Genomic DNA, 24,224 nt, shown 5'->3' on the forward strand with positions numbered 1-24,224 from the left:
AAGCAAGCGGATATTACTCCCTCCTTCCCAATCCGTTTCTTCTTTCATTGTCTATTATTCCTCCTTTCCTTTTTATTTGTCCCTTCCTCGATTCGCCTATGCATAACCTGTGAATCTGTCTACCACTCTCCTCTCCATTAGCTTGTCATTTCTTTTTTTTTCCTTTCTTCATTACGTTCATGGTATTCTCTCTCTCTCTCTCTCTCTCTCTCTCTCTCTCTCTCTCTCTGTCACGACCCGGAGGCGTCAATGTGACTGTCGTGTTCCGTAACAACCTTTTAATCAGTTATGAAGTGTGTTCAAAAGCGTAGAGTGTATTAAGGATCTTGGTGTCAGATACGCGTCAAACCTTAAATTCTCCCCTCGAATAATTGAGGCAGAGAATAACGCATATAACTTTAGAGGTAAGGTTTTTATGCTTTAACATGCTCTCTTTAGAAACACCGCTTCCTTAGCAGACCAAGATTATGTATAAAAAGAGATTAATTGCTATGCAAATGTGGATTAATTCAAATGAAAAATAATCTATGATATAACGGACGAAAACTAATGTTGTTTAACTTCAGTGGAAACAAATAAAACCAAATTCCAACAAATTATTTTTCATAAACCTTTTTTATACGAGAATAGCCTAAGCTCCCACCTGAGAGATTTCAGGGACCGACCACCTAGCCTGGACCATAGGGTCTTTGTGGTCTGAACACTTAAGTAAATCCTCTCTCTCTCTCTCTCTCTCTCTCTCTCTCTCTCTCTCTCTCTCTTTTGCAACACTCACGTCCAGGGTTACGCCGCCTCTTGGAAATATGTGGTAGGGCGGCGTGTCGCGGGGGACGTAGCGGTAGAACTCCTCGTCGTCCTTGAACCACTTGACGGAGTAGATGGACGAGTTGCCGGGCTCGTAGTCACAGCGCAGCTCCACCGTCTCCCCGCGCAGCTTGTAGGGCGGGATGACCGACTCCCTCAGACGCAGGCCCTCGCTGGCTACTGTGGGTCAGAGGAGGGAGGCGGGATGTGATGGGTTGTAAGTATGACGAGGGGAGGAGAGGGAGATAAGAATTTAAGACAGTTAGATAGATAGATAGATGGACAGATAGATGGAGAGAGAGAGAGAGAGAGAGAGAGAGAGAGAGAGAGAGAGAGAGAGAGAGAGAGAGAGAGAGAGAGAGAGAGAGAGAGAGAGAGAGAGAGAGAGAGAGAGAGAGAGAGAGAGAGAGAGAGAGAGAGAGAGAGAGAGAGAGAGAGAGAGAGAGAGAGAGAGAGAGAGAGAGAGAGAGAGAGAGAGAGAGAGAATGTGGCAAGTTGTTAGCTTATACACACACAAAAAAAAGCGAGAACAGGAACGCTGGCTGGCTTAGAAAAAGAGGGAGAGAGGGAAATAAACAACGGACAACAGAGGACGAAACAGAGGACAGACAGAGGACGTTTTTACCTTATTTTACCGGCATATACAATAAAAAATAGCCATTCCCACCACAGTTCCTTCCCAAATGTACATAAAATCATCCTTTCTTTACCTACATCACACGGAGCCTGGTAACCTACTCAGGGGCATTAGTGGGTGTAGCGGCGAGCTTTAACTGTGAACTAACTTAATCTGGAGGATCCCAACCTAACGTAACTCGTCCGGCAGAGTCCTTTCGACTTTTAACTTTGCGAACACAGCCACAGCCGCCCGTGACCCGGCGCTGCCTTCTGGTGGCAAGGCAAGGAAGGAGAGATATCGCGTGGGATCATAATACTCGTGGGAGCACGCCATATTATTCGAACCCTGGGAAGGAAGATACAATTTCCTGTCAAGGGAAGGTAAAGAAAAGGAAGCGGCATTCTTTAGAAGAAATGAAATACGCTATTAGTGTGGAGACAGGAGAGGAAATAAACTTTGCCTCTGGGTAGTTTCATAGATGATATGGGCGAATAATAGACTACCAGGAACAAGTAACTATATTTAAGTAAAAAGTTGTAAAAAATATATTATTTGAACGAAGGCTTTTCACGACGATAATTTTATTTCCCTATAATCAATTAGGTTTAAGTTTGTGTGAAAGGACGGACTGCACAGGCTTCGCTACCCGGAGCACGACCACGCGCGGCCTGACATCACAGCCGTAACTTATGGCGGACGCTTTATTAAATTATGTTTCAAGAGACAAAAGTACTGCAGCTACATATATTATTCTGTACTTATGACGAAGAGAGACGTGCAGACTATGCTGCTGCCACTAATTGTCTCTGTAAAGAAGCATTGAAAATAATACTCTGAACTACTTCTAAAGACCAGAGAATAATTGTCGCTGTAAGTATACACATTATTCTTCACAGACGAGGAGGAGAGAAACTTGCATACTCTGTCGCCACTGCCAACTGTTACTCAGGAAAAGCGTTTAAAAGGTAATTTCGGGGGATGAAAAATAACTTAAAACATTATTCTGAGCCCTTCCGTGGCTGCGAGAAGTACATGTATCTTCACGTCGACACCCTGTTATTCTTGCTACAGGGAGGTGGTGCGCCGCAGACTGAGATTCATACGAAGCAAATGTAGTGAAAGGAGATGAGAGTAAAATAATGGCAGAGTGCGTGTTAAAAGAGGCTCCCACGTTCATAGAGTGAAGTAAGTGCGCGGTCGCGGGAAATTATATGAAATGAAGAGTAATGCAAACTGGAGAAAGCAAATAAATAAATAACTGGAGAAAGCAAATAAATGAGGAAGCGAAAAAAACAAGGGAGATAAAAAGGTAAATATGATAACAGGAAAATGTAATAAAAGTAACTGAAAATACGTGGAGATAATAGATAAATGAGGAAGTGAAAAAACAAGGGAGATGAAAAAAGATAAACTAATAACAAAAAAAATGTAATAAAAATAATAGAAAATACGTGGTGAAAAAGTTGAAAAAAAAGTAAAAAAAGAATGTAAAGTACAAAATGAGGGCAGGGAGGAAGAAAACGAAGAACCAAGAGGAGAAAACAGGAAACAGAAGGTAAATAAAAGTAATAAACAACGTACTCCAAGGAAAAGAAGGAAAATATAACAATAATAGAAAACACGTAAAGAGAAAGCTGATAAAAGGATAAAAAAAAGAATACATAATGCAAAATGAAGGGAGGGAGGAAGGAAACGAGGACCCAAGAGGAGAAAACAACAAACAGAAGAGAAATAAAAATAATAAGCAACGTACTCCAAGGAAAAGGTAGAAACCCGGCTCTGGGCATCCATGGTCTGGGCTGGGCCGATACAGCTTGGAGTCACTCGTTGTCTGCCTCAAAGCATAGGCGAGTTACCCCAAGGCCGCTCAAGTCATCCAGCGGTCGCACACTTTGCCGACTCTGGGCCACGACAACCCAGCGATTCAGGGTACACGAGGTCTTGGATGTGAAGTTATGATGTGAAAGGGTCGCACATGGTCGGAAAGAGGTCTAGAAACGATCGCCGGATGATGAGTCTGCACAGTTTGAAGGGGATCTAAAAGTCGCTGGGTTGTCGTGGTCCAGAGTCGGCACAGTTTGAAGAGGATCTAAAAGTCGCTGGGTTGTCGTGGTCCAGAGTCGGCACAGTTTGAAGAGGATCTAAAAGTCGTTGGGTTGTCGTGGTCCAGAGTCGGCACAGCTTGAAGAGGATCTAAAAGTCGCTGGGTTGTCGTGGTCCAGAGTCGGCACAGCTTGAAGAGGATCTAAAAGTCGCTGGGTTGTCGTGGTCCAGAGTCGGCACAGTTTGAAGAGGATCTAAAAGTCGCTGTGTTGTCGTGGTCCAGAGTCGGCACAGTGCGAACGGGGTCTTGGGGAGTATATTGCAGCCAGCGTTATATATATAAGTTTCCTCATTAGTTAATAAGTCAGCGCTATTAACTGATGGATGGATGTTTTGATGCGTATTTTTGTAACAATTTGTCAATCTATTTTTTCGGTATATTGCTAACGAACGGAGAAAATAATAAACAATCACAAAGAGGAAACAAAATACACATAATAACGAAAACGAAATACATATAATAACGAAAACAAAAATACAAATAATAAAAATAAAAATAACATACTGTGAAACAACGCGAATGAAAAATATATATTAATCAAACGAAAACATTAAAGAACACATATACAGAAAACAATGACAGGTGAGGAACACACACACACACACACACACACACACACACACACACAAACACACGTACACGCACGCACACGCACACGTTGCCTCTCTGATACAGGTGGTAGCTCCTTCCCTTCCACCAAGAGATATTACATACATTATGGAACACCGGCTTCCTCCTTCACTCCCTCCTTCCCTCCCTCCCTCAGTCACTCCTTCGCTCCTGCCCTTCCTTCCCCACTCTCTCCTTCATCAACGAGTCGCTTCCAAACCCATAAAACAGTGTCGGCGTCTGAAAATAATACGAAACACCGTGGCCATCATCAGAGAGAGAGATAGATAGATAGAGAAATGGAAAGAAAGATACATATAGATAGGTACGGTAGATAGATAGATAGATATAAAAAGTACATCGTTTGAAAATAATAGAAAACAAGTGGTCATCATCAGAGAGAGAGATAGATATATGAACAGAAATAGATACATATAGAGAGATAAATGGATGGATAAAAATAGATAGATAGAAAGATAGATGGATAGAAAAATGAACAAAACAAACCACACGGACAAAACAGTGTCGTATTTCCATTAAAGATGAACAAAACAGACCAAGTAGAGAAATCTTTGTTACATCGAGTGTCGTTATGTCGAGGTGGTTGGAGGTCGAGTGTGTCAAATGAGATAATGACACGGTAGCACTAAGGAACGTCGAGGGTTATTTGTACACATTATATCGACGTCACGTGAAAATAAGGGACTCAGACATTTTGCAACATTCGGAGGGACAAAAAAAAAACACGAAAACGATTACATACACACACAAAACAAATAGATTCGTAAAAAATAAAACCATAAAAATCAACAAAAGGAAGAAAAAATGAGGTACGTACATATGTATAAAAAGACATGAAATAAAATAAAGGGAAACTTAAAAAAAGATAAAAAAAGCAAACATTAAAGAGGAAAAAGGATTACATACATAAACACAAAAGTTAATAGGTAAAAAATAAAATAAAAATCACTTAAAAATCAACAAAAAAAGGAGAAAAAAATAACATGAAGCACGTATATAAAATAGACATCACATAAGAAAAAGGAAACTTGAATTAGATGAAAAACAAACAAACACTAAAGATAGGAAATACAACAACAACAACAAAGAGGTAAAAAAAACTTAAAAATCAGTAAAAAAATAAGCTTGAGGTAAACATATATAAAAAAAATCAAATAAAAAAAGAAAACTTGAAAATGAAATAAAAAAGCAAACATTAAAGATAGGAAATACAACCAAAAAATAGGAATAAACAAACAATAAAAAAAAGCAAAATAAAGAAAGAAATAATAGAATGAGAATGAAAAAAAATATATATAAACGACACAAACGACGCAGCGAAAAGCCATAAAAAAACCTCGGCATTGTTTGGAAATACCTAAAGAAAAAAAAAAATCTCGAAATAAGAATCCTCAACAGATGTAAGCAGTTGTTTCCCTGATGACATCCTGTGCTGAGCGTGATGATGGAGGCGAATTACATATACCGAAGGCGGAGGAAGGAAAGGAGAGATAAAAGGGAAGCAAAAGAAGTCAAGGGGAGAAGGGAGGGAAAGAAGAGGAAAGGAAAAAGCAAAAGGAAAGGAGATTGTAGGGAAGAGGAAAGGAAAAAAAGAGAAAAGGAGAGAGAGAGAGGAAAAAGAGGAAAGGAGAGTGGTGGGAAGAAGAAGGGAAAAACGAGGAATGGAAAGATAGAGAGAGGGAAAATGAGGAAAGAAGAGAGAGGGGGAAAAAGAGGAAAGGGAGGATAGAGGGGGGGGGGGAAGAAAGGAAAAACAGGAGATTCGTGAGAAGATAAAAGGAAAAGCAGAGGAAAAGAAAGTGAGACCCGAAGAAGCATTAGGACAAGAGGAGGTTGATGAGAAGAGGAAAGGAAAAAAAGACGAAAGGCAAAGAAGAGGAAAAGAAAAGAGGAAAGGAAAAATGAAGAATCGGAAAAGCAAATGGAAAAGAGGAAAGGAAAAGAAGAGGAAAGTAAAGAGGAACAGCCGGAGAAGAAAAGAGGAGACTAGTGAAAAGAGGAAGGAAAAGAATAGGAAAGAGGAAAATAGACTGAGAGCCGGAGAAGCAAAGGGGAAAGAGGAAGTTGGTGAGAAGAGGAAAGGAAAAGGAAAAAAAAGAGAGAAGGAAATCTAGATGAGACGAGGAGAGGAAGATGAAGGGAGGAGGAGAGCAAAGGTGAGGATGAATAATGGAGGAAAGGGAAGAGGTTGACCGGATAATAAGGATGAATATATATAGAAAAGAAAAAGAATGGAGGTGTGTGTGTGTTGTGTGTGTGTGTGTGTGTGTGTGTGTGTGTGTGTGTGTAACTGATTCACGCTCTGATCATGTGCTAGACTCGTGATAGCCAGCTGAAGAGAGATTTAATTACTTAGTCGATTCATGGGCAAAATTGGAACTTTACCTCCCCCCCCCCCCCCCAATCCTTCCCTTAGCTCACGGGGGTCAGACATCGCTTCTTGCCAGCAGAAAAAACGTTCGAGCTGAGAATGGCGCGAACGTTTGTGTGTGTGTGTGTGTGTGTGTGTGTGTGTGTGTGTGTGTGTGTGTGTGTGTGTGTGTGTGTGTGTGTGTTAAAGCTGTGAATTAAATCTGTCAATCACTGGCGCTATAATTATTTATGAGAGAAAGCGATCTCTCTCTCTCTCTCTCTCTCTCTCTCTCTCTCTCTCTCTCTCTCTGATACACACACACACACACACACACACACACACACACACACACACACACACACACACACACACATAAACAAACACAAACCTCATTTTTCAAAGACAAAAGAAAGCAAAGCGCAACTTCTGAGGTGTAGGAAAGGGATTAGGAGAGAGGAGGAGGAGGAGGAGGAGGAGGAGGAGGAGGAAGAGGAGGAGGAAGGTGTCTTAACCAATACTTGAGGCTTGAGGTGAGAGCCTTTTGGAATGAAGCGAAGAGCCACCTCGAGGGGCGTCTCTATCAACAGAGGAAGGTGGGAACCCGGAAGGAGGAAGAGGAGGAGGAGGAAGAGGGAGAAGGAGACGGGAAGCGCTGGAGAGGAACTGTGAATGAGGAGGAGAAAGCGAAGTTGAGGAGGCTATGAAATGAACAATTACCACGATGAGGAGAAGAAAGAGGAGAAGCAGAGCAGGAGAAGGGAGATGAGGAAGTGCAGGGATGAGACAGACAGGGATAGTAGTGGCTAGGTTAAGCGGGGAGACGGAAGAGGTGGAGCGGTGCAGAGGAGGAGGAAGAGCAGGAGAAGGGAGATGAGAAAGTGCAGGAATGAGACAGACAGGGATAGTAGTGGCTAGGTTAAGCGGGGAGACGGAAGAGGTGGAGCGGTGCAGAGGAGGAGGAGGAGGAAGAGCAGGAAAAGGAAGATGAGGAAGTGTAGACATGAGACAGGGAGATATAGTTGAGGGTAGTATTAAGCGTAGAGACGGGAGGTGTATTTCCCTTTTCTGTACGGGTATGTGGAGCCCACTTCTGAAAAGGTCAGGTTAGGTTATGTTAGGTTAGAATATACAGACAGGAGAGGTTGCGACAGTGAAGGGAGGCTGATTGAAGAGCTAGACCAGTATAGGATATTTGACCGAGGGGGAGAAAAAGACATAAAAAATACGGAAATATCAACGAAGAGAAGACGGTATTAGGTTATGTAAGAATATGCAGACGGGAGAGGTTGTGACAGTGAAGGGAGGCTGATTGAAGGGAGTGAACAGCTAGACCAGTACAGGATATTTGACCGAGGGGGAGAAAAGACATAAAAAAATACAGAAATATCAACGAAGAGAAGACGGTGTTAGGTTATGTTAGAATATACAGACGGGAGAGGTTGTGACAGTGAAGGGAGCTGAGAGAAAGGAGAGAACAGCTAGACCAGTACAGGATATGGGACTGAGAGGGAGAAAACACATAAAAAATACGGAAATGTCAACGAAGAGAAGACGAAGATGTTAGATTAGGTTAGAATATGCAGACGGGAGAGGTTGAGACAGTGAAGGGAGGCTGACAGAAGGGAGGGAACAGCTGGACAAGTACATGATATTGGACTGAGGGCGAGAAAAGACACAAAAAAATACGGAAATGTCAACAAAGAGAAGAAGAGGTTAGGTTAGGTTAGAATATGAAAACAGGAGAGGTTGTGACAGTGAAGGGAGGCTGACAGAAGGGAAAGAACAGCTAGACCAGTACAGGATATTGGACTGAGAGGGAGAAAACACATAAAAAATACGGAAATGTCAACGAAGAGAAGACGAAGAGGTTATGAGACAAGTTGGCATTCCTAGACACCTCCGCTTCCCACATTAACTGTTTATAAATGCCGAAAAGGAGATCAATCTTGTTCTTATGAGTGATTTTTTTTAGGTTCATGGCACAGAAGAATGGTCACACTACCAGAAGAATCATAAAACTACCCTTGGAAATGCCTAAGACTATTAAGAATGTTTGCTTGGGCGCCGAAATGTTGAAGAAGGGAGACTCTGTTGGAGGAGGAAACGAGTAAAAGTTAAAACGAAAAGAAAGTTAATGACCAGAAAAACAAGAAAACATTTGAAACGAAGAATGACTAGCAGAAAAGAATATATCAAGAGCTAAATAAGAGATGACGAGAGGATAAATAAATGAAAGACTTTGAAGTAGAACATAGAGGAAAACCATAAGAACAAGAACAAAAGAACGAAAGGCCTGAAAATGAAAGGAATAGGCAAAAATAAAGAAATGACAATACAAGGCTCAGAGAGAGGATGAAGGAGAGAAGGTTAGCGGAGGTAGGGAGTCAGGGAGGAAGGGAGACAAAGATAGCTGGAGAGGCGGAGGACTGGAGAGACACACACTAGAATTGGCCTAACGGGAAGGGAAAGGCAGGATCGAGGGGACGGATACAGCGGAAAGAAGGCAGCAGTAAAATTGGATAGAGGAAGAAAGAGGAATAAAATGGTCGGGGGAGGAGATGAAGGAAAAGAGGATTAGTCTGGAAAAGCGCTAAATGAAAAATGCGTACCTGTGAAACCTTTGTTTTTCGTGTGAACTCGACTCCCGGCTCACATAAATCTCTCTCTATGTCTTTTTTTTTACAGTAAAGGAAGTAGCTCAAGGGAAAAAAAATAATGAGAAAAAAGATTGTCTGTCTGTCACACACTCTCTCTCTCTCTCTCTCTGCCTGTCTGTCTGTCTGTCTGTCTGTCTCTCTCTCTCTCTCTCTCTCTCTCTCTCTCTCTCTCTCTCTCTCTCTCTGTCCTTCCCCTTTAGAGCCCGTGCCTCTTACCGACTAGTCTTCTCTCAATCAAACAAGAGCAAAGACAAAAGGAATAAATATGATAAGGGTCCATCTAACTGGCAAGCAACAGGCCGGCGCGGGAACACTTCTTTCGTCCCCGGCGCTAAACGGTCAACAGCAAGCCAAAGAAATTCCCCCAAAACAAATTTCACGTTTCTCTTGACGAAAAGGATTATACCGAATGCTGGAGAGTCTGGGATTGAAAGAGAACAAAAACCTGAACTTGCATTTCCCTATTCAATTGTTTCATATATTCTTTCATCTATTTGTTTATTTTACTATTTCCGTGCGTGTGTGCATTTTTGAAGGGCAGAAAAAGAGGTAGCTTGGCTGGGGCGAAATGTGTGGGTTTATGCTCTGCCTGCCTGAAGAAAATATATATATAATAGAAAAACATGTGAAATTTTAGGAAGACGAAAACAGACTGAACAAACAGGTGAGAAATTGTAAGTATATCTGAAAGGGTGCTTAAATTATGTAAGGACAGGTGGTGTGTGTGTGTGTGTGTGTGTGTGTGTGTGTGTGTGTGTGTGTGTGTGTGTGTGTACTGCCGAGGTAAAGCATAGCATGAACAAGGTCTGGGGCTTTAGGAACATTTATTCTAAGTACTAGATATACAGAATAATGTACGGAGTGAGTAGCCAGGGAATGTAGGGGCGAGCCTGCCGGGGAAACCTACGAAAGGACTGGAATGACTGGGACTTCTGACTGGAACTGGCTTTTAGGAACTGGAACTGACTTTTTGGGACTGGAATTAACCTTTTTGGGACTGGAATTGACCTTTTTGGGACTGGAATTGACCTTTTGAGGAATGGAATTGACCTTTGAGAGAGAGAGAGAGAGAGAGAGAGAGAGAGAGAGAGAGAGAGAGAGAGAGAGAGAGAGAGAGAGTCATTAATGCACAATAAGGTTCTAATTATTCAATAGGAAGGTACACTCTCCTGATACATTTCACAGGAGCATTAAACATGAAAATTCGCCTACGTCCCAAATGAGTTAACTTGGACGTAATTACACTCCCGTCGGCGGCGGAAATCCCACCATGGAGCAACTAAAATGAAATGAAAGTAAAATTAAGTAGAGGATTTAAAACCAACACTGCTTACGTTCATGTTTTGTTTTCTCCTTCTTTTTTTTTACCTTAATTTACATTTTTTTTATATTTTTTTTTCTCCTAGCTTTTCTTCAGATTTGTCTTTCTTTTCTTTTCTTTTCCTTCTTATTTGGTCTTTTCTTCTGCTACTTCTATTCTTTCTCGTCTCTTCTTTCATGTTCACCGTTTCTTCTTTCTTATCCTTTTCCTTCTTCTTCTTCTTCCTCTCCTTCTTCTTCTTTTCTTCTTCTTCCTCTGCTTCTTCTTCTTTTCTTCTTCTTTCTCTCCTTCTTCTTTTTCTTCTACTTCTTTTTCTTCCTTCTTCTTCTTCTTCTTCTTCTTCTTCTTCTTCTTCTTCTTCTTCTTCTTCTTCTTCTTCCTCCTCCTCCTCCTCCTCCTCCTCCTCCGCTCTCAAAGGACCAATATTGCAGAAAATTCAAAGTTAAAAGGTGAATATGTGTTCAGAGAGAAGGCGGCTGACCTGTAATGAATTTGCCAACGAGAGAGAGAGAGAGAGAGAGAGAGAGAGAGAGAGAGAGAGAGAGAGAGAGAGAGAGAGAGAGAGAGAGAGAGAGAGAGAGAGAGAGAGAGAGAGAGAGAGAGAGAGAGAGAGAGAGAGAGAGAGAGAGAATGAAAAAAAGAGCAAAGACAGTTAGGGAATTACAACCAAACGTTTTTAATCCAGCACACAAAGTCTTCCCCTCGAGGCCGCCTGAACACCTGCTTCCCGAGGCCTCACCTGACTCCCTAGTATTGGCCCGTATTCTTAAACGTATCAGGCTGCCATTACGACTATTCCCGAAGACCACAGAGAGGATTAACAGGTTTTTATGTGGGTGATCTTTTTCCCGGTCGAGATACAGCAGCCGCGTAAAACTATCATTAGGATTGCAAAACGGTCCATGAAAATCCCAGGAACTTTGACGAGAGGCTCTTCCTCCCTCTCGTACAACAACACGATTATTACTGGATAAAAAATGAAATAGAACTGAGGGAAACAATCTCATGATATTACATTTAATGCTATGCTCAGTACCTTAATTATGAGGCGGCATTATAAAAAAAGACCCTCGTGCTGTGAACCTTTCCAATATCACATGCTCTCCACGTGCGCTGATGGCTTTCATTACCTTGATGGCAGATTTCCTAGTGCCGGCGAGAGCAGCGAACTTTTCATTAATATATTTACTCTTTCTCGGGAGGGTGCGATGAGCTCGACATGGCGGACACCTGACGAGCACGAATCCTCAAAATAATCTATGCTTTTCCTTTTTAGGCGACTGACTTCAGCTCATAAATAGGACGACTTGCTCACGCGTAGGTTTTCGGAAACAGGTAATTGGCAGGATGTCGTGAGAAGGTGAGCTCCTACTTGTGATCAGTGAATACCTGGCGTGAGTGATACTTCCTCTAATTGAATTTTCAGGTGAAATTTCATGACGACCGTCTCTCCACTATACGGCACGTGCACACACACACACACACACACACACACACACACACACACGCACATATCTCACCTGTCCTAGCAGCCTGTGTGCGTACATTACCACCTGAGTCACACGCGCAACAGCGAGATAATTAACTCCGTGTTGTGTGCAATTTCGCCTCGTCTGCCCGGCCGATAAAATATTCATTGCCCCGGAAAAGTGCGCCTCGGAAAAACAAGTCGTAATTAAGGGCGCTAAATGAAACTTTCTACGGACGGTCTTCAGGGTCACGAGACGACGACGATGATTATGACGACTCGACGGGACGCAAAACACGGAACGATTAGAGAAGTAGTGGGGATGAAGGTGATAAGTCCAGTTCGGAGGAGGCAAGGCATACGGAGGATGGGTAGGAGGTAATGATAAAAAGGAGAATGACGAGGTTAGATGGAGGAGGAGGAGGAGGAGTTGGAGGAAGAGGAAGAAGCCGATGATTGCGAAGTGATGACGAGGCGTTTGAAATCTACAACTGGAATATACATTTTTTTTGCTCATCTCCTTCTGTTCTAATATCTATCTAGGCATGATCCGGACCCACCACACCCTCCTTCTCATGTTCTCTACCCCTATAACTTCACACACCTCCACTTTTTTCCTCCTCGTCGTCCGCCTGCTCACCTCACCACCGGAATCACTCGTCGCCAGTTACACATCACTCTATCCCTAAATCAGCGGCGCAGATCACCGCGGTTCACACCCTGACCGGCCATTCAATTATCACCAGGCAATTAGCAAGTGTAAGAACCGACGGGCCGCATCATCATTCCGCCGCGCTAATGATCGCCCGCTCTTTATGTACTAAAAGGATGGAGAGCAAATTTCGCGTCCCCGTAATAGAGTGCGGCGATCGCATAATTCTCGGCCGTGTATAAAACACACGGCGGCACACGGCGGCGGTTTTTGGTCCGCGGCGTGACGCTCGCTCGTTGCGGGTTTGGGCTTTATCAGTGTGTTATCAGCATTAATATTATAATATCATTTGTAATATCATGACAAATATTATTAAAATATTTATAACTAACCTTGCAATTATCATTATCATATCATTAATATTATTTTCACTTCTAGGTACTATTGTAACAATTATTATCAGAGTTTTATTTAATTTCTTAGCTTCTTAGTCTTATCATTATAAATATTTAAAAAAAATTTCATTACTATTATCATCATAATAATTGTTACCATCATTTTTAATATTATTATTTGGGTCACGAGGTCCCAGCTTCCACGCGCGAGCACGTTTGCATGTGTGTGTGTGTGTGTGTGTGTGTGTGTGTGTGTGTGTGTGTGTGTGTGTGTGTGTGTGTGTGTGTGTGTGTGTTAGCACTCATTTCATGTAACAAAAACATTCATTACCACCAAAAGACAAACAAGAATAAGATCAACAACATAATATCTAATTCCAAACCCCAGCACCACCACCATCACCACCGCCACACCTCTCATCACAACACCCTCCCCACACCACCACCACCGCCACGCGACGACACACCATTAAGCCCCGCGTCAGAGCGACCCGCGCACGAAAATATGGCAAATAATTAATAACCGTCCAGACTGGCGAATAAGGTCGACTATACAGAGTCCAGCAGCAGCAGGCGGCGCGGGACGTGCTGCTGCTGCTCCTGCTGTGTCTGCTGATTTAAAAAATTTTTCCATATTGTTTCTCTGTCCCACATTTCTGCTGACAATTTTTCTACTTGTAGGTCATGGTGCTGTTGTGTTCTGCTGTTTTCCTCCTGCTTCTGCTCCATCTGCTGCTCTTCCTCTCCACATTTCTTGCTGTTTTTGTCCTTCTTCAACCTGCTGCTGTTCCTGCTCACATATGCCTTTTTTTCCCTCCTTCAACGTGCTGCTCTTCCTGTCCATATTTGCTGCTGGCCGCTCCCCGCTTTATTAACGTAATGCTGCCGCTGCTGCTGCCCTGATCCTGCTGCTGGTGGTGCTTCCTGCCGCCGCTGCTGTTCGACCAATTCTTCTCTGTTGCGGCGGTGATGCGGCGGGACGTTTATTACCCAGTGTCGGGCTGGTAATGTACTGTTTTGTTTTATTCGTTTTGTGTGAGTTGAGAATAAAATAGAATAATACAATGATGCCTAATATAGCTCCTCCTTCTCCTCCTCCTCTTACTACTAATACTACTACTACTACTACTGTTACTACTAATAATACTTCTGATAATACAAATAGTAATAATAGCAATAATAAAAAAAGAAGAAAAAGAAAGGAAACAAGAAAAAAAGATGACGAAGAAGAAAAGAGAAGAAGAAAAAGATAAATGGCATCAAAATAAAGATAATGAAAATGAAACACTAGAATGATAATAATGATAACAATGATACAAGTAATAATAATAATAATAATAATAATAATAATAATAATAATAATAATAATAATAATAATAATAATAATAATAATAATAATAATAATAATAATAATAATAATAATAACAACAAACACGTCAATAATAATAATATGAAAGCCAGTCACGACAAGAACAATTAGAACTTTATCATTTTTTTATCATGAGCAATCACAACTTTTTCAACACAACCCTAAAAAAAAGAAAAAAAGAAAAAAAAAACCCCTGAATTACCGAGACAATAAAAAAGTCAACCCGGCGTAGAACACTTCTTTCTTTTTTCCCACGTTTTTCTTTCTTTTTTTGATAATTTTTAAGCCCCGCGACGACACGGGTCTTCGGCAGCAGAGGAGAGGCTTCAAAAAATTAAACAGTTCCAAAATTCACCAGAGCACGGAAGCCATACCACACACACACACACACACACACACACACACGCAGACTGACCCGAACATGTCTACGGAAAGGTTATCATACGTTTAATTACGAAGAAAGATAATTAACAACACTTTCAAAGCTTCTAATGTGTTAATATTCCCCACGTTATGTTTATGAAGACTTTGTTGGCATGGATGGAGGAAGGTGGTAGGAGGTGGAGGAGGAGGAGTAAGGAAGTAGGATGGAGGAAAGGGAGGAGGGAGAGAGAAGACGGAGGGAGGGTGGCGGAAGGGAGGGAGTGTAGAGGAGTAAGGTGTAAGTGTGTGTGTGTGTGTGTTCCAGCCTCCCACGTTCGAATCCCCCAGCCGTTCGTGTGTTCCCAGGATTAAAAAAAAGAAGTGAAAAACAGCAGAGATGGAGACAAGACAGCGGGATGAGCACTTTGAACCTTTATGGGGCAAACAGGTGACCATGATCAGGTAAATACCCCATGAGAGAGAGAGAGAGAGAGAGAGAGAGAGAGAGAGAGAGAGAGAGAGAGAGAGAGAGAGAGAGAGAGAGAGAGAGAGAGAGAGAGAGAGAGAGAGAGAGAGAGAGAGAGAGAGAGAGAGAGAGAGAGAGAGAGAGAGAGAGAGAGAGAGAGAGAGAGAGAGAGATTGCAAACTTTTGTCGAAATCTGGTAATAAAATAAATCAATTCCTTGCATATATTATTAGATTATTTGTTTTTGGAATCTTGAGCTGAAAAGGAGGAAGATAAATAATTAATAGAAGAATGACGATGATAAGAAGAGGATGAAGGCGAAGGGAAAAAGTGGAGGAATAGGACGAGAAAAAAAGGAAACAGGGAAGAAAAAGAAAATGGGAGGACGATGATAAGGGATAAAGAGGAGGAGGAGGAAGAGGACAACGAAAAAAATAAGACAATGAGATACAAAGAAAAAGAGGGAGATTAGGAAACATAAATAAAGAGGAAAAAAAGTCTAGAGAAAAAGTGAAGGACCAGAAAAAAAAGAAGGACAAGGAAAGCGAGAAAAAGAGGAAGAGGAAGAAAAGAAGAAAGAAAAAAAAATAGAAGGTTGAGATGATATAAAAAAGAAGAGGGCAAGGATGGATAAAGGAGAAGAGAAGGACGAATAGGGATAAAAAGAAGACCAAGAAAGAAAAAAAGGGATCCAGAAAAAAGAGAACGAGGAGAAAAACAAAGAAAACCGACATATTGATAAAAGGAAGAAGATTAGAACGAAGAGGAGGAAGAGAGAAAGAAGAAATAGAGTAGGAGTATAGCATAAAAAAACAACAACACAAAGATAAAAAAAGGATGAAGAGGAGAACGAATAGGAGGAGGAAGAGGATGAAGAAAAGGAGGAGGAGGAGGAGGAGGAGGAGGAGGAGGAGAGGGGCATAGCGTAAAAAACTAACACAAATATAAAAAAACAAGGAAGAAGAGAAAAACGAATAGAAGGAACAGGATCAAGAAAAGGAGGAGGAGGAGGAGGAGGAGGAGGAGGACGAGGAGAGAAGTACAGCGTAGAAAACTAACACAAAAAAAAAAGGAAGAGAAGAACGAATAGAAGGAACAGGATCAAGAAAAGGAGGAGGAGGAGGAGGAGGAGGAGGAGGAGGAGGAGGAGAAGGAAGTGGACGAGGGAAGAGAGAGAGAGAGGAGTGGATTACGTGGAATGTGGGTTCAGAAGCGCACCACGCCGAGAGTCTGCGTTCCCTGCAGGTCTCCGGAGACGAAAAACATATGAGGTGCTTATGAGGGTTCCTTCCTGACGCAGCCGTAACGAGGAGGAAGGAGGGACAGAAGAAGAAAGCGACCCCGCGGCATGCCATCCTTTTCCTGACCCTCTCCAGCACCCCTTGATTCTATTTCGTGCATAAATGTCACTTGTAAAGAAAGTATTATTCCGATTCTCCTTATCATTCTCGCCTTGTCTATACTTGAGGGACTGAATAGCCAGCCCCGAGGCATACCATTCTTTTCCTGACTCTCTCCAGTATCCCTTGATTCTATTTCGCGCATAAATGTCACTGGTAAGGTATTATTCCGCTTCTTCTTTTCATTCTCACGTTGTCTTTCCCATACCAGGTAACACAGCACACCTTTCTACCTATTCTCTCAAAGTTCTCGACCCTCTCTACTCACCCTTGACTCTTTTTCGCCCATAAACGTGGCTGGTAAAGCATCATATCGCTTCTTCTTATCATCTCCTTCGGCCACCTCTTTGGATTCTTTTTGGGAGCAGCGAGTAGCGGGATTTTTTTTATTTATTATTGTTTCCATTTTTGTGTGCCCTTGAGCTGTCTCCTTTGTTGAAAAAAAAAAAAAAATCTTACCTTGTCTCTCCCGCACAGAAGGTAGAGCAGCACTCCTTCCCTTCCCACCTGTTCTCTCACGGTTATTAGTCACGGCAGGTGTTCTTACTCGTTTTCGTATTCAATTTGTTCCTCGTCCATTCTGCATTGTATTGTTTCTGCATCTCTTATGTGTCCACCCTAGGAAGTGTAATTGTTTTAGTTGTTCTTTTTATTGCATTATATCGATTTCAATCAGTGCGTCCCAAGTCGGAGGAGATCCACATTCTATCCTCCGTAATTCCGCCGTCTGAGTGTGTGTGTGTGTGTGTGTGTGTGTGTGTGTGTGTGTGTGTGTGTGTGTGTGTGTGTGTGTGTGTGTGTGTGTGTGTGTGTGTGTGTGTGTGTTTTGTTCTCCTCGCACCTGCTCCTCCTCCTCCTCCTCCTCCTTGTCCTGCTCCTCCTCCTCCTCCCCTTCTTATTAGCGTCGAAGAGGAAAAAAAGGAAAGAAGAAAAATAAATGAGAAAAGCGCAAGACGATGAATAGGCGAAGAAGAGAGGGAAGGGAGGAAAGGAAGGAAGACGCAACACATGAGAAAAAGAATCAGAGGAAGAGGAAGAGAAAGAAGAACAACAAAACCAAGACGAACAAGTAAAAGAAGACAAACGAAGAACAACAAGAACAAGAAGAAAAATAACAAAAAAAATAAAACAAGAAAAAGAAAAGAATGAAAAGGAAAAAAGGAAAATATAACAAAAAGCGAAAAAAGGGGAAGAAAAAGACAAAAGATGGTACGCAAAAGGTGGAGGAGGAGGGAGAAGAGTAGCGGGAGACAAGACCAAGAGTAGCAAGAGGAGGAGGAGGAGGAGGAAGAGGAGGAGGAGAACGAGAGAGAGGGGGAAGAGGAGAAGGAGGGAGGGGTTTCGATGACAGAGCTCAGCCACCGTCCTCCATAATGACACTTCAGCCAACTTAATGTCACGCTAAATTGGACGATACCTAACGCTAGATTCTGCCAATTAAGGACTGAGTTTACCTTCCCCGCCACAGTGCCGCAGCGGGGTGAGGGGGGGGGGGGTGAGGAAGGGAGAGTGAGGGAAGGTTCAGGAGGGAGGGATGGGAAGGGGAAGGAGGATGAGGGAGAGTGAGGGGAGGTTCAGGAGGGATGGATGGGAATGGGAGGGAGGGTGAGGAAGGGATGGGGAGGATCAGGTAGGGTGGATGGGAAGGGGAAGGAGGATGAGTAAGGGTAGGCAATGGATGGGTGGTAGTGGTGGTGGTGGTGGTGGTAGTGGTGGTGGTGGTGCTGGTGGTGAGGTTGATGTTTGAGGTAGAAATTATAAAGATGTGGTTTTGTCGCAGAGGTAACAGTAAAAGGCGAGATAATGAGAGAGAGCGAGAGAGAGAGAGGGAGAGAGAGCGAGAGAGATAGAGAAAATGGAGATAATAACATACACACCTAATAAATGCTAAATGAATAACCTCGCAAAGAAAACACGGCTCACAGAAAACAAAAAAAAAACCTGCCGAGAGCCAATTAACCTGAGGGGGACGCCGTATGACACTGATTAATGTTCTCACGTCCACCTGTAGGCCACCTGTCCACCTCCCCCCGTTCCCCTTTCTCTATATACATAACGTCCTCCGCCACGCATCACTTTTTCACCTTTTAACCCTTTTCCCGTTTTCCACAGAATACTGAACCTTCTAGTGTTGGGGAGGGGGGGGGGGACGTGAGGAGCGGGAGGGATGGAGGGGAGAGGGTTTGCAGTTGCGGGGAGGGGGAGGGTGGCGGATTTATGGGACGGACAGACAGGCAGACAGACCGATTTCAAGACAGATGGACAGGATTCGTTTGGTGATGGGGAAATATCCCACGATTACGGCGAAAACGATGGAACGTGTAAAAAACAGATGACATGGAATAAATAAAGCACTCGTTCACATCGACACGGTCAGTGATTGAAAAATGTTACGCATCGGTATTTCAAACCAGGCGCGTATCATCAATAAAAGTTTGATTATTCAAGAATCCGATGATTACAAATGTTTACGTGATGCCTGGTGCCCTCCCGCCCCTGCTGGCATGTAGTTAAGCCACAAACACTCATCACGACCCATGACAAAAAATCGCTCCTCATTGCACTGCTCGTAATGAAGTGTTTTGGCCTCGGTTGGGAGCGCCTGTTATTTTGTTGTGTCATATTAACTCGCTCTTATCTTCACTATACAACTGTTCGTTCCATGTACTTTTAAACATATCCTACTTAAAAAAAGGCTTATGGTGACTCAGTGACCACTCCACAATCCACGATGGAGGGATAATTATGTCTTGGAAGTCAAAGAAACTAAATGTCTTTTTTCTGTTAAGTACGACACGCGATCATCTAGTTTTCTGCAGAAGGAGAATATTGTCGCAGTCCGCCAAACTACGAGTATCGCTGAGGCTTCCTGTCTTGTGGCAACGTCACGACTCGCGTACCCAACACTGCCGAGGTCTGGGGTCTGGATGTGGCGTTGGAGGTCTGAGTCTGGGGTTTGGAGTCTGGGGCTTAGCTGGGGTCTTGGCCGCAACGTTGCCAGATTGTTGTACTTACAGGATCGTGTTTACAAATTTTTGACACTTGACGATCCCCAAAAGACATCAGGAATTAACGATTGTAATGATAACTATAAATGAGTCTCATTATTTGGTTTTAGGAGACAGTTTTTGGGTCGGAAGGCGGTATACAGGAGAGGATGAGTAAGGCAATCTGGCAACGCTTGTCTTGGGTCTGGGGCATAACTGGGGTCTTGGGTCTGGGGCATAACTGGGGTCTTGGGTCTAGGGCTTAGCTGGGGTCTGGGGAACGTTTCCAGACTGCATAAAACATCAGTAATTGAGGTATTAACGATAACTTTAATTGAACACCGTTATTTGAGAGGGTACGACAACTTTGGGAGCTGAAACTGACAAATTCAATCTTCTGGGTATGAAAATCTGGTGACGCTGGGTCTGAGGTCTGGCTTCCGGGGTCTGTTAGGGTCTGGGGTCGCCTCTTGATGTAGTGTGTCCCTTGGTCTCGGTCTCTAGGGGAACACATTACAGGAAAATTACTCCCGCTTCTTTGATATCCCCGATGATGTTCTCCCTCAGTGAACGTCAATTAGCCGTGACTTTTCCACCGGCTGCCTGTACCTAGGGTCAAAGATGCCGCCCTCTCCTTCGTCTCTCTCTCCGAGTCGCAGCGGCTTCCACCTTCTCTTGCCCTCTGATGTGCGTCAAGAAACAGGACAATCACCCGCCAGTCTCCTAGTCAGCCCCTACCCACCATCCCTGCCTCTCACACCTCCAGTCCTATTCGTCTTCATGCAAGCGTCATTAAAACCCATTCACATGATAAGCCGAGCAAAACTCTGAACCAACTGAAACACAAACATTGAAAATCACTGGTAAAGATCAAGAATGAAAGTTAGATAATAAAATGAGGTGTGTCAGGACCCCCAAAATATCATAGAATCATTGGTAAAAAAATAGAAACAATATAGAGGGAAAATTTCACCGATAAGCACAACAGTAAAACCAGCAAACCAGCTAAATAAACAAACCATGGAGATGAGACAAAAATGAACTCTAAGTGACAGTTAATAACGCGTCACATACAGGTAATGAAAGTCACGAGCATAATGCACGCCGCCGGGGCCAGGAGCACGACCCTGTTTGACCCCTTTTTTGTGTGTGCTTCCCCGCTCTGGACGGACGCAGATGTATTTTGAAGTTCCGAGCGAGTATCCTGCCCAACACACACGCATGAGAAAGCACACACCTACTTCCTGGCGGTGTGTGTGTGTGTGTGTGTGTGTGTGTGTGTGTGTGTGTGTGTGTGTGTGTGTGTGTGTGTGTGTGTGTGTGTGTGTATAAGCGCACACACGAGAAGTATTAAGATTATATGAAAGGTGAGGATAGTGTTGGGATAAGAGGAGGAGGAGAAAGAGGAAGAGCAGGAACAGAATGCACAGGAGGAGAAGGAAGAGGAAGAGGAAGAGCAGAAGCAGAATGAGTAGTAGGAGGAAGAGGGTGAGGAGGAGGAGGAGGAAGGCACAAGGAGGCGACATAAACTTAAGCTAACATGTTTATTATCGTCGGCGTGGCAGGAGCGAGGCAGCACAGCAGGCACAAAGCAGCACAGCAAAGCACAGCACACGTCATTAAACATTACCGCCCTCCTTCACCTCCTTCTCCTCCTCCTCCTCGTCGTGTTGTCGTACTCGTGTCTCAGGGTCGTCGCCGCGTGAATCATCGTCGGGGCGGTAATTGGTGTTGACAGGACCATTAGGGTGACGTTAATTGCTAGAGTCACCCTGTGGTTGGTTGACTTACGCGGCCTTACGGAGAACGGCTTGAGGTTACCTGCCCACATGTTTTTTCTCTCTAGTGGTGACGCATCCAAAATAACTCTAAACTTCCGTAACATAAATCTGAGTGTGGATTTGTTTAATTTTCCTTATAATTGAATCTGCATAAATGGATATACGTCTGTGTTATGAATTTATGTGTGTGCGTTTGTGTGTGTGTGTATGTGTGTGTGTCGGTGACTTGTGAATAAATAAGTGTTTATGAATATGTATGTATTTATAGTGGTTTGTCTGAGTCATCTAACTGTACTTTAACATGCTGGATTTAAATGTGTGTGTATGTAAGCATGTGTTTTGTTCTTAACTTGTTCTGTGGTTTGTCTGAGTTATCTAAAATGGCTCTACTGCACTTTAACATACTGGATTTAAATGCGTGTGTATGTAAGCATGTGTTCTGCTCTTAACTTGTTCTGTGCTTAAACTGATATGGCTACACTTTTAAATTATAGATGAATGTGAGTATGCATGTTTGAATTTAGTTATATAGTATGCTCATCTCCGTAGAAACCCAGCGTGCTTAATCAATATTCTACTGGTTTCCTTTATACGACATCCTTACTTTTTCTACTGACTTAAACAATCAACTTTATTTCTGCACTATGAATTTATGGTTGTGTGTGTATATTTGGTTTTCCTTTAAAGTCTCGTACGAAGAAACCTTACCTGGAAACAACTCGCTGCTTTTGTTTATTTCCTGAGAGCAAATTTATCACATCTGTACACAAAGGATTATTACGTGTTTCATCGCATATCTAGTTTCATTTATCAGCTCTTAATCAGATCAAATGCCACAACAATGACTACCATGCTGACTTATCTTCCTTTGCCCTTCAGTTCTCGCCTTGGGAGTTGTGTCTAATTTCCACTGTTTTAGCTTCAATATGAATCTGTATTGACGTGTGCGCGGCGCCGCTTGGCAAAGAATCGGGCCTCTTATTTATCTTCCTATTATGTGACTCGGGTGATTACAGTGCCACACCTGATGGACACACACACACACACACATACACACACACGCAGAGTTCCGCATTTGAACATAAGAACGTAAGGAGTCTGCAAGATATATAAGTAGTAGTAGCAAAACTCATACATCACGGCAGCCACTATAAACAAAATCCGCTTGCGCCACTAATGGGTTGGGGTCATCAAGAGGCCCCTTAAGAGTCTACCGGCGCTATAGCCAGCACGTAAAAAAAAAAAAAAATAGTCAGTTTAGTAAAAGAAGTGGTAGCTGCAGTAATGGTAGGGTTGAGTGGGTGTGGAATTAGTGAAAGAAATAGTAGTGGTGGTAGTAGGTAAGAGTAGTGGTAGTGGTAGTTGTAGTGGAGGGACTTGGCGGTAATAACAGTGATCCCTCCGCATAAAAGGTGCCGCGAAGGGTAGTAAATTCCGTGCTAGTTCTGGTAACACTGATAAGATCTAACGCACGGAGGGAGGGAAGGTGAAGGGTGGCGCGTGTAATGGCAACACTGATTCCTGACACACACACACACACACACACACACACACACACACACACACAAACCACATGCCAACCTTATCAAAGCAGCACAAGAGAAAAAAAATGAAGGAAAAAAAGGAAAAAAAAAGGAGAGAGAGAGAGAGAGAGAGAGAGAGAGAGAGAGAGAGAGAGAGAGAGAGAGAGAGAGAGAGAGAGAGAGAGAGAGAGAGAGAGAGAGAGAGAGAGAGAGAGAGAGAGAGAGAGAGAGAGAGAGAGAGAGAGAGAGAGAGAGAGAGAGAGAGAGAGAGAGAGAGAGAGAGAGAGAGAGAGAGAGAGAGAGAGAACGACTCCCATAATTGCCCCATAGGAACCCACGCCCTCCCTCTTTACTACATGGGGCTGCGTGCGAGAGAGAGAGAGAGAGAGAGAGAGAGAGAGAGAGAGAGAGAGAGAGAGAGAGAGAGAGAGAGAGAGAGAGAGAGAGAGAGAGAGAGAGAGAGAGAGAGAGAGAGAGAGACTGTTTAAAAGGAAAGTTAAGAGGAAGGGGCAAGAGGAAAAGGGGAAGGGGAGGTGTGAGAGGTAAGGAAGGGGAAGGGAAGGGAAGGGTACAGACGGTAGAGGAAGGGGCAGAACACAAGGGAAGGAGGGAAGGGGAGTGGAGGCGGCGTGATACACCTTAATTATGCGAGCAGGTTATTGGAACACCTATACCGCCCTTCCCTACTCTTCCTCCTCCTCTTCTTCCTCCATTTCCACCCATCCTTCCTCCTTGCTCTCCTCCTCCTCCTCTTCCTCTTTCCGCCAGCTGCACCACTTCAGCGAACCTCCCTTTTTCTAATGCAAGGTTCACCAAGTCATTCACCAAAAGGTCAAAGCTTAGGAATAAAACCAGAGAATTGAGAGAAAGAGATGGAGGAAGAAAAACAGCATAAAAGGAGGGGGTTGGGGGTGAAGGGGGGATAGGGGGGAAAAGAGGGAAAGGAAAAAAAGGGGGATGAATCGAAAGGGTCACAGTATAAAAAAAAAGAGAGAATTGAGAGGGGGAAAGAGATGGACAAAGAAAAACAGCATAAAAGGAGGGGGTTGGGGGTGAAAGGGGGGATAGGGGGGGAAAAAGGGAGAGGAAGGGGGAGAAAGGGATGAATAAAAAAAGTTACAGCTTAGAAAAAAAAGAGAATTGAGGGAAACAGAGGACACAGAAAAATAGCATTAAAGGAGGGGGATTGGTGGGTTGGAGGTTAAGGGGGGTAGGGGGAGAAAAGGGGAAGGAATAGGGGAAGAATGGGAGTGGGGGATGACTCAAAAAGGTCACAGAATAGAAAAAAAAGAGAAAATTGAGAGAGATAGAGTAAGAAAAAACTGTATCAAG

At 43.2% G+C, this 24,224-nt stretch overlaps 1 protein-coding gene across 2 annotated transcripts in view; it reads right to left on the reverse strand.

Annotated features, from left to right (window-relative positions):
* The window catches only part of LOC126984262 (uncharacterized), a 274,528-nt gene that overhangs the window by 61,077 nt on the left and 189,227 nt on the right, over window positions 1-24,224 (reverse strand). For both annotated transcript variants that reach the window (XM_050837881.1, XM_050837880.1), the window contains one exon: window positions 776-984. In XM_050837881.1, coding sequence (XP_050693838.1) covers window positions 776-984 — 209 coding nt within the window. The remainder of the gene's footprint in view (window positions 1-775; window positions 985-24,224) is intronic.

This window comes from Eriocheir sinensis, chromosome 56, assembly GCF_024679095.1.
Source record: "Eriocheir sinensis breed Jianghai 21 chromosome 56, ASM2467909v1, whole genome shotgun sequence".
Lineage (NCBI taxonomy): Eukaryota > Metazoa > Arthropoda > Malacostraca > Decapoda > Varunidae > Eriocheir > Eriocheir sinensis.